General features: G+C 41.9%; 2 protein-coding genes across 2 annotated transcripts in view; one reads left to right on the forward strand and one right to left on the reverse strand.

The window, feature by feature from the left end:
* Positions 1-223: 223 nt before the first annotated feature.
* On the forward strand, positions 224-9,666 carry ddx56 (DEAD (Asp-Glu-Ala-Asp) box helicase 56). Its single transcript, XM_079657755.1, has 14 exons — positions 224-341; positions 1,053-1,214; positions 1,333-1,487; positions 1,571-1,741; positions 1,931-2,021; positions 2,165-2,406; positions 3,948-4,094; positions 6,038-6,151; positions 6,254-6,348; positions 6,437-6,510; positions 6,645-6,734; positions 6,817-6,922; positions 7,423-7,526; positions 9,224-9,666. Exons 1-14 carry the CDS (start codon positions 285-287, stop codon positions 9,302-9,304), a joined length of 1,689 nt encoding a protein of 562 aa, XP_079513881.1. The 5' UTR covers positions 224-284; the 3' UTR covers positions 9,305-9,666.
* A 151-nt stretch (positions 9,667-9,817) lies between these two features.
* aebp1a (AE binding protein 1a) overlaps positions 9,818-10,759 on the reverse strand; it is a gene marked incomplete at its 3' end in the record, with an annotated part of 12,259 nt that continues 11,317 nt past the window's right edge. Inside the window, 1 exon segment of the mRNA XM_079659946.1 lies at positions 9,818-9,866. Within this exon segment, the coding sequence (XP_079516072.1) occupies positions 9,818-9,866 (49 nt within the window).

The following is a 10,759-nucleotide window of genomic DNA, read 5'->3' on the forward strand; positions in this document are numbered from 1 at the left end:
TTTAATCTATGTTTGTTGTGATTGTGACAGTTTTTAAGTATTGCTTAAATTAAATGTAATTGAATTACATTTCAATGTATTCTATTTAACTTGGTATTATTATTATTTTCTTTATTTGTTACCTTACCACCTTAAATATATGTTTGTTTGACTAAAAAACAAGAAAAAAAGGAAGCAAGATTATATGAAGGAACAATTGGGAATTTGGAGCTTTAGAAGAGGGACGTGAAGGCATCATGACGTCAGAACCTTGCGACGCACGTGTGGTGTAGTGAGGAGCAGAGATGGCTGCTGAAATGCTTAATTTTCATGAAATGGGCTTTGACGACCGTCTTTTAAAGGTAAAACCCAGTTTGACACTATCAGTAAATCATAAATAGACTGTTAATAAAACGGTAAACCTTTATTTTAAGAGGAAAACGGCAGAAACGTGAAGGGAACGCGACGTAAATAACTACAAGAGGTTCCGTGTGTCGCTTTAACTTGTCTCGTGTATGGGGAACTAGAACAAATATGAAGGAAAGGGTTTAACCTATAAACAAATACATTATTACTGTTATCTTTGTGTTTATATCCATGTTAGAGTTTACATGACCTTATTTTTGTTGTTTGCATGAAACGTTCACTTCCCACTATTATTTATTTCTCAGGACTTTCAGGACATACTTTAAATCCATACCAGAATGTCATTATCCCCCAACAAATTGAATCACAATATCTGTCAATATGTAAAAACCTGTACATATATGGTGTCTCTGATAGTTCATATATATGTTGTTCTGAGCTTACTTTAACATTAGGTTTCATATCCTGAGGTCTATTGATCACCCAAAAAGAAGTGTGTTAATCGGTTACAATTCAGTTGGCTAAGTAGTTCGTAAAACACATTTCTGGGATAATGTATGCCTTATAACCAGTCAGAAGCCTATACAAGGGATAATGGAATTTCATTTATATATTCCCATGTCAGAGCTGACAAAATAACACACATCTATTGAAATCACTGTATTAAACGCATGAAATTAATCCTTGTTCTTATTTTCATGATTTAGGCAGTTGCAGATCTCGGGTGGTCCCAGCCCACTTTGATCCAGGAGAAGGCGATCCCTCTGGCTCTGGAGGGGAAAGACCTTCTAGCACGAGCCAGGACTGGATCAGGAAAGACTGCTGCTTACGCTATCCCCGTCATCCAGCGCATCCTGGCCTCCAAACAGGTGAGAAAACAACTTATATTAAAAACCAAAGATATTCTCTCTGTGATGCATATCCTTCAGCTTTCCTTTTTGTCCCTTGGTCAGCTCACTTTGTGTTTTGTTTTGTTGTTATTTTCAGAGCGTTAGAGAACAGGAAGTGAGAGCTCTGATCCTGGTTCCAACCAAAGAGCTGGGTCAGCAGGTTCAGGCCATGATGAGACAGTTAACAGCGTACTGCTCCAGGGACGTCCGAGTGGCCGACATCACGGGGAAAGCTGACCTATCAGCACAGAGGTCAGTCTGGTTGAGGAGTTTTAATACCTTAGAATGTATCAAGTGTAATAAGATATAATGAGATTTCTTTTGTGTTTAAACAGGCCTATCTTAATGGAGAAGCCAGATGTGGTTGTGGGGACCCCGTCACGAGTGCTCGCCCACCTCAGTGCCCAGAACCTGGTCCTGCATTCGTCCCTTGAGATGCTGGTGGTAGATGAGGCCGACCTGCTCTTCTCTTTTGGCTTCGAGGCAGACCTGAAGAACTTGTTGTGGTGAGAACACAGTTTGACTTTAAATCACTTACCTGAGGCAGCTGCACATGGTTTAATTAAGCAATAAGTCATGGCAGGCAGTTATTATAACAATAAACATGTGACATTTGCAACATTTCCACATGTTGTTCTACACTATTTCTGTTATCTTAAAATGTACATAATCATATTTTTGTTGTGTTTTAACAGTCATTTGCCAAACATCTACCAGTCGTTCCTGATGTCAGCTACTCTCACAGAAGACGTTCAGGCCTTAAAGGAGCTGCTGCTGCACAACCCTGTAATGTCTTATTCAAAATCATAATATTAAAAAGGCTGCAAGTGTGTCTGAGTTATCTGCTTACAGTTTATTAAGTTAAATACATATTAGAAGCTGTAAGTGTTCCTGGTTTTGTCTTTACCCCTGTATCTGTGTTCTCCCAGGTGATCCTGAAGCTCCAGGGCTCTCAGCTCCCCGACAGCAGCCAGCTGCAGCAGTACGGCCTCAAGTGTGAGGAGGAGGATAAGTTCCTGCTCATCTACACGCTGCTGAAGCTGAGCCTGGTTCAGGGGAAGACGCTGGTGTTTGTGGGAGCGGTGGACCGAAGCTACAGACTCAAACTGTTCCTGGAGCAGTTTGGTATTCCTGCCTGTGTGCTGAACTCTGAGCTGCCCGTCCAGTCCAGGTGAGAGAAGAGTGCAGAATATAATTACTAGTTAGTTTTAACTTAATGATTTTTTTTTATAGCCTTTTCATCTATTGAAAAAAACATGTTTCTCCAAATGTGGAGATTTTAGAATATTTAAGATAAACATTTCTTCATGCATTTAGATAAGTTGTCCTACATCGTCTTTTTCAAAAATACATTGTCCCAAAGCTAAATACAAAGCTATTTTTCTGGGCCGATAATGATTTTTTAGAGATACATGCTTCTCATAAAGTAAGCACAACTCTAAATATCTAGAGTATTAAGATGCATCATGCATATTCAATCAGTTGTAATTAATGCTGTCAAAATTATCGCGTTAACGGCGGTAGTTCATTTTTTGAATTAATTGCGTTAAAATATTTAACGCATTTAACGCATGTGCAGAATGGCCAGCCCAGAATACTTTTGCTATAGTACAGGGGTGCACATAACTGGCACGCAGGTTATGTACCGTCACTTGTGTCACAAAGCGCATTTGCGTACCGACGTACTTCTGAAGCTTTTCCAGAAGGCGGTTAGATCACCGGACGACAGAGTCGGTCTCCGTGTGCACAGACAGGACTGCTGTACAACGGAATTGTGCCAAAACTACGCCAACCGGCTGCGGAGGGAGACTCCCTTCCTTCACTGGAGAACTAAGCTAAAACAGCTTATCACAACGTTCACACTCTGTGGTCACGAAGTACTCCACTAGCCCCCCACCCCCGTCGACTTTCCTGAAGTACTCCCCCGTTGATAGAAATCAACACGTAATGAATTAAGACCCCACGGTTTGATGATTGATAGGTGTGTGGGCTGTCTTTCATTTTGACACACAGAACAATGTTATAATAAACACACATACTGTATGTTAAATGGATATATCTGCCTTCTTTCATTTATCTTTCCATTCCCACAACAATATACATAAAGAAATGGCATATTTTGGACATAGTTCGAATGGTGATTAATCATGATTAATAAATTTTTAAGCTGTGATTAATCTGATTAAAAATGTTAATCGTTTGACAGCCCTAGTTTTAATATTATTCTAGAAATTACATTTAATTTAGCTAATGCTTTTATCCAAAGTGACTTACAATTACCAATTACAGGGACATTCTCCCTGGAGTAACTAAGGGCTAAGTGCCTTACTCAAGGGCACACTAGTGGTGGTGTTGCTGGCGGGATTTGAACTCACAACCTTCCGATCTTCACCCCACCTCACTAGACCACCACTATCCCTTATATAGAAATATATAATTTAAGTAAAACACTATTGCCGCACAATGAGTACTTTTATAATTGAAGTACATTTAGCTGATGATACTTGCATACTTGAGTAAGGTTTTGAATTCTTCTTCTACCACTCTTCAGTTATACTGTGTTTTAACGTTACATCCAACACCGATACAAAAAGAATGAGTACCATTTTAAAACACAGTAACAAACATGTCAGCCGAAACTGCCCTTCAAAGAAATCAATGTAATCCCCTTTCCTTGTGTTAATCATGATGCTTCCTTCCTCCCTGCTTCAGGTGTCACATCATTACTCAGTTCAACCAGGGCTTCTACGACTACATCATCGCCACAGATGAACAGAGTTTGGCCGACCCCGCTGCTGCTCCACTGCCGACGGCAGGCAAAGGGAAGAAGAAGAAGAAGAACACAGACAAGGGAGGAAGGTGAGTCAATTGAGAGATTTTCTTTTATCAACCCTGAACACTCTTTACAGGGTGTCCGCCGGGTCTTAAAAAGTATTAAAAGTTGATAAATCAATTTAGCGAAAATTAAGGCTATTAAAAAGTATTAAACGGCATTTTCCAAGGTATTAAGAAGGTCCACATCAACGACAACATGAAACACCCTTTAATTTACTGAAACGACATGTCGGGAAACCCCCCAAGGCGGCCCCATGCATAGCGCGCCGTAAAATGCTGCTTATTATTTTAAGTTTCGTTGCCTTGCTCCGCTCAGTGTGGGGGGGGGGGGGGGGGGACTAAACGACTACGGTAACGGGTCCCGAGGTGGGTAGACCGGCTACGCAGCGCTCTGGGGGTCCAACGGCTCCGTGTGTAAGCCCTATATGATCATTTTCTGATAACGATGAAATAGCCCGCCTCCCTCTCCCCACGTCTCCTGCTGCTGCTGGGCTGTCAGAAGAGGGGGAGGAAAAGAGAGGCAGTCACCGTTTATTAAATATTATTATATTATTATACAGAGAACAGAGTTGTTATCAATTTGTTTTAAAGCTCAATAAATAACAAAGAAGACCTCTGACCGGCACTTTTCTAATTTTGTACGGAAGATTTAAACTTTAACGGACATGTTGACCGGCGGAACATTTTTTTTACGGAAACTCTGCCGCACGGTCCCCTCGTTCCTTGGAAAAGGCGGAGAGGTGGGTGTTTTTCATCTGCTGGTGGACTACCTGAGAGATACAGCAGGAGAACACGCCTTCCACCGCGAAGAATAAACAGAAGGGCTACCATGGCAACCATGGCCCGGGGTCTTCTTCGCTGCTTTTGGTGTATTTTGTGGCGGCAGCAGCGCCACTTACAGGCCTGACGTATGTATTACAGCGTTTCCAGCATTTCCAGCGGTCTAGTGTGAACGGACACATTAATGAATCGAATGCGTGTGAACGGAAGACTTTTTTGCGTTTGCGTATGCGTTTTACGGTATGCGTCCTCCTGGGGCCGGGGTCTAATCCAAACTATATCCGATCACAGAGATCTGCTATTTTAAAGTAAAGTCAACACATATCGACCCTAATATAGTCTATATTAAGAACGAGAAAAGTCTTAACATATATATCGTTTTTTGTAAACATATGACAAATATGTGAGGGTGATGACGTCAGAGCATCGTCCTATGTGCCAGGGCTTAGCCCCGGACAGCCCCAGCCCAATTTAACCCCTGGGTATTTGTGAGGGAGCTCCTATATGGCATTACCCCGCTGAAGCTCACCAAAGTTTAATATATTTCATAGTTCAAAGTTTTGTCAATTGTTTTGTTTATTGGTCAAATACTGGTTTCTGATGGTTTCTGAGGAGTTTTACTGGAATGAAGGAGCACAGAGTACAGAAGCAACAAAGCAGCATACTGCATTAAACCTGACCTTCACAGAGAGGTTGAAGTTCATGTGGAGAGGAGGCTTCAGTAGTCTGTCTGCACTCTGTTTAGTTGTGCTATCTTACAATCAATATAGTAAATGTGAGGTAAAGTGTGTTGCCAATGTAACCGGTTAGAACTCAAAGTTGCGATGAGGTCTTAAAATGTATGGAAAGGGTCTTAAAAAAGGTCTTAAAAGGTATTAAATTTGACCTCAGGATTCCTGCATATACCCTGCTTTAGTACAATAGACAATGATCGGGAGAAGTCAAGGGTGATACAATATGGCTTATCAAATACGGCACATTAATTTATGTCATATGCAACTTAACTGCAAACATTACCTTTAAACGTCCCGGCTCATAATGTTACCTACCACCCTTTATGTGTTAAAACCAATAAGTGTTGATTTTGGTTCTTTCATCAGATAATGAACGGACAGACTTTTCTGTGGTCCTTTTCATGGCATTTGTACATTTTTGTTGACTTGATTGGTATTTTTCTGTTATTAAAGGGTGAAGGACAAAGAGTATGGAGTCTCCAGAGGGGTGGACTTCCAGAATGTTTCAAATGTCATCAACTTTGATTTCCCCATGACTGTAGAATCATACATTCATCGAGTTGGGAGGTGAGCAGTGTTTCAGTTCAGTCACACTTCAGGATCAATGATTCATGAGGGCACCTTCTTCCTAACTATCAAATCCTGATTTGGTATTATTGTTTTTTGTAGAACGGCCCGAGCAGACAACCCCGGCACCGCTCTGTCCTTCATCTCTCACACGGAGATTGGTGTGCTATCAGAGGTGGAGGACGCTCTCACAGGAGGTAACCAGGACTTCTTTTAATACACTTTGAGTCTAAGCCTTTAGCCATGGGGCCAGTTTTAATATGAAACATGTATTTTGTTTTTTAGATACGTCTGATTGTGTTCTAAAACCATATGAGTTTAAGATGGACGAGATTGAGGGCTTCAGGTACAGGTGCAGGGTGAGTATCCTCCTCATATCTGTGACTAACCAAACAAAGCCAAACAGGATCAACTATCTATTTGGATTAAAACTCCAGCATGGCGAAAAAACTATAGTGTTTGGATGATCAACGTTTCTGGTGTTTGTATGCAGGATGCCATGCGTTCAGTGACAAAGCAGGCAGTGAAGGAGGCCAGACTGAAGGAGATCAAACAGGAGCTGCTCAACTCAGAAAAACTCAAGGTGAGTGATGGCCACTGTTTTTTAGGAGAGAGAGTTGAAGTGTGAGGACATGTTGTGATTTGATGTCCCTGCTGTCTCTCAGACATATTTTGAGGACAATCCCAGAGACCTGCAGCTGCTCAGACACGACAAAGACCTCCATCCTGCTGTCATCAAACCCCACCTGAGGAACGTGCCCGACTACCTCAGTAAGAGACAAACACAATAACACCTGAAATATCCGTTTTAGTGAAATCTATACCGTAATTTTCGGACTATAAGCCGCACCTGAATATAAGCCGCAGCAGCGGCATACCACTCTCGGTTCCACTTTTACTTTTGCGCGCTACCTGTCTCACTCTTTTCCGGCCTCCAGCTTTTCCTGCTGGAACCCGCCGCTTAAAGGTGGGGGTCCGCGGACCGGCCATAGAGCCCATAGAGTTAAAGGTGTTGGCCGTTAGCTGTAAAAATCCATAGATTAACCGCACCGTTATATAAGCCGCAAAGTCGAAAAATAGGGAAAAAGGCGCAGCTTATAGTCCGAAAATTACGGTATTTAGAATACCACTTTATAATATATTTGAATATTTGCTCACAAAGTATTGCATCTTTAAATAGAAATACTCAATTAAACTAAAAAGTACATTTACATTGTACATGGTAAATGTCAATCATTTGTAATTAATCATTTCCCCCTGCCGTTCTCCAGTTCCCGAGACACTGAAGGGCGTCGTGAATCCGCTGTCAAGCAGGAGGAAGAAGAAGAAGATGGTCAAATCAAAACCAGATGGAGTCGTCAAGAGCAGCTTCAAGGTGAGACCCAAGAAAAACAATCTGTTCAAATTGACTGAATCCCATAAAGGGAACTGGTGACAGTTTTCGATTCAACACCAGCCAGAAATCAAACCTGGAAAAGAGATTAAATCCCTCGATGCTCACCTGGTACAGGTTCGATTACAACTTCTAAGGGTTTTAGTTCTCTGGGATAAAAATGGCTAGCCTGCCAGAAAACCTTTCTTTTGCTTCCTGTGCATTATGTTCGGAGGAGATTGGTACCTGGGCAAGAAAAGATTTCAGGATCTCTAGCATTTTTCAGAGAGGATTAACGAACAAGCAGCAAACATCTAACGTAACCATAAGCGGTGGCATATATAAACAGGAAATTGAGCAGAATAACAGCAAGTTGAGGGCAACAGGTATATGCTTAATCAAATCATCACTTACTTTAAACTCTTTAATAATGTATAAATTCTGTTAGTGCATCTGTCCTAAGCAGGGGTTAAATTGGGGGGGGGGGGGGTTGTCTCATTATTTGACCTTAAGGGCTTACAAGTTCTACAAATAAATTAGTTTACATCTTAAATTATTAATATATACACAATGTTTTTTTGCAAATATCCAACCTTCAAATTGCTTTTTTAAATCAACGTTGCTCTGCACACTTGCTAAAGAACTTTTATGTGGTAATCTCAGTTCATTTGTAGGGCTGCGCGGGTATGGCCAAAAGTATGTGAGTTAATCTCACTGGAACTTATTTAATTATGACTCGGCTTTATGCACACACATACATTTAGCATGGTTTAGGAAACGAGCTCCGTGTTACAAGACGGCTCGGGTCGTTTGGCGGCACTGCCGCAGACTCTCCGTGTACACACACAAACACTCCCGCAGACTCTCCGTGTACACACACACACACACTGCCGCAGACTCTCTGTGTACACACACACACTGCCGCAGACTCTCTGTGTACACACACACACACTCCCGCAGACTCCGTGTACACACACACACACTGCCGCAGACTCTCTGTGTACACACACACACTGCCGCAGACTCTCTGTGTACACACACACACTCCCGCAGACTCTCTGTGTACACACACACACTGCCGCAGACTCTCTGTGTACACACACACACTCCCGCAGACTCTCCGTGTACACACACACACACTGCCGCAGACTCTGTGTACACACACACACTGCCGCAGACTCTCCGTGTACACACACACGCTGCCGCAGACTCTCCGTGTACACACACACACACTGCCGCAGACTCTCCGTGTACACACACACACACTGCCGCAGACTCTCTGCCTGGAGGAGCAGCGGAGTCCGGGCGATGCTGCTCCTCCAAGGAAGAGACACATGTTCACTAAGCCGAACAAACTATATCCGGTCAAAGAGACCTGTAAAGTAAAGTCAACACATATCGACCCTAAATATAGTCTTAATCTTAAGAACGAGAAACGTTTTAACATATATCATTTTTTGTAAACATATGACAAATGTGCGAGGGTGAGCGACGTCAGAGCATCGTCCTATGTGCCAGGGCTGAGCCCCGGACAGCCCCGGACAGCCCCGGCCCAATTGAACCCCTGGTCCTAAGTAGTTGTTTACCCACGATTTTGAACACCTTATATGCCATTGAACATAATATGAAATGAGCTGATTATCTCACATAGAAATATGTTGGAAAGTTGCTAAATGTATGGTTTCAATCTCTTCTGATAGAACATCCAGGGGAAGAACCCACTGAAGAGTTTCCGATACAGCGCCGGGAGGAACAGGAAAGACACACCAGTCAAGTCCTAGCCGGAGCTGCAGTACACAGAGTGTATCAGTCCTGGAGGTTATAACTCTGCAGAAACCCAGGGGACCGTTCTGATCCACTGTCGGCCCGGACGAGACAAATATAAACTGTATTGACTTTGGATAAAATGGGCTGTTGAGTCTATATGGCCCACGGAGGAAACGGACAATGAACGCAGACTTATGTGAACTTTGAAACGAAGAAAATGCAGGAGAGATCCGTTTGAACTTGGATTTTGTCAAATCTAAACATGATATATCGTCTGTTGAGGAATACAGTATCTGTATCATCTTATTTCTAATGCGTCTGTTCTAAAAACATTGACATTTTGATTAAAATAAAAGTATTTCTTCTCAAACGTTAAGCATTTATGTTGTAGTTCTTATAGATCATATTTTCTATGCAAACATGTTCAGTTGCAATTAATAACTTGTAGTAAACACAACTGAGGCTGATTGGGAAAAATAAACCAAAGTATTGGACACATTAAAATATTAACCACATTTTCTAACAATCTATCCAGTAGTTTCATTTTGTTGAGGTATAGAATAGCCCCTTTCAAATCTGTCAGGAAAAGAGGTAGGGAAAGTAAGGATTTCAATCTGACACACCTGTGAGAGAAACACTCACAAATGCAGAAAGAAGGGATTTATTCCAGTTTTTATATCTTTGCTTGAAAAACGATTGGTTGTGACCCATGAAATGTGAACAGTGGCAGTTCCAGGAACGTCCTTGATTTCCTGGACTTGCACTGGGCAACAATCCTGGAAATGTTCTGATCCAGGGGGGGGGTTTGATGAATCATGATTCTCTCAGATCTGCTTGGATTTAGACTTCCTGTTCTTTGTTGGACTTACAACAGTCTCATTTCGTCCAGTTTCAATGCCTTTCCTATTCTCCTGCTTTTACATGACAATACTTTACCCATCAGCCAAATTTAACCTAATTGTCCTTCTCGTTACTATTGTAAATTAAAGCCCCCAAACACTGCCGCACAACATGAAGCCTTAAAGTGGACCTATCATGATATTTTTAGGCAATAGCATAGGTCTCATATATATAAAAAACATGTCTATGAAGTGTTTTGCTCAAAATACCAAACAGATCTCCCATTCTATCCATGCCTCATATCCCTCTATTTCACTTCCTGTTTCAAAAGTGCTGATTTGGGTATAAAGCTTTAAAAAAAAAAAAAAGGAGGGGGCTGAGCTCATGCGGGACCCGGCAGCTACTGTCTAACTAAATACTGCGGTGATGAAAGGCCATATCATGGATTATCAAGGATTATTTCTGAAACAGTATGGAGCTCAACGGCTTTCTCTCTTGCCGGTTATACCACAAGGTGAGTTCCTTTTTATTTCCTGCTTCTTCACACACACATGCTCTGTGCAGTACAGGTTAGCTCTGAGTGTTAGCGATGCTAATGTAAACATGCACCGACCATATTACGTCCAAAA

The sequence above is a fragment of the Notothenia rossii genome, assembly GCF_949606895.1.
Source record: "Notothenia rossii genome assembly, chromosome: 11".
Taxonomy (NCBI): domain Eukaryota; kingdom Metazoa; phylum Chordata; class Actinopteri; order Perciformes; family Nototheniidae; genus Notothenia; species Notothenia rossii.

What these genes read in the sequence shown, in the direction of transcription:
- ddx56 (XM_079657755.1), top strand. Translation starts at nt 285, where the DNA reads ATGGCTGCTGAAATGCTTAATTTTCATGAAATGGGCTTTGACGACCGT. An exon ending in TTGACGACCGTCTTTTAAAG is followed by an intron (nt 342 to 1,052) that starts GTAAAACCCAGT and finishes TTCATGATTTAG; the next exon opens with GCAGTTGCAGATCTCGGGTG. An exon ending in GCTTCAGGTACAGGTGCAGG is followed by an intron (nt 6,511 to 6,644) that starts GTGAGTATCCTC and finishes GTTTGTATGCAG; the next exon opens with GATGCCATGCGTTCAGTGAC.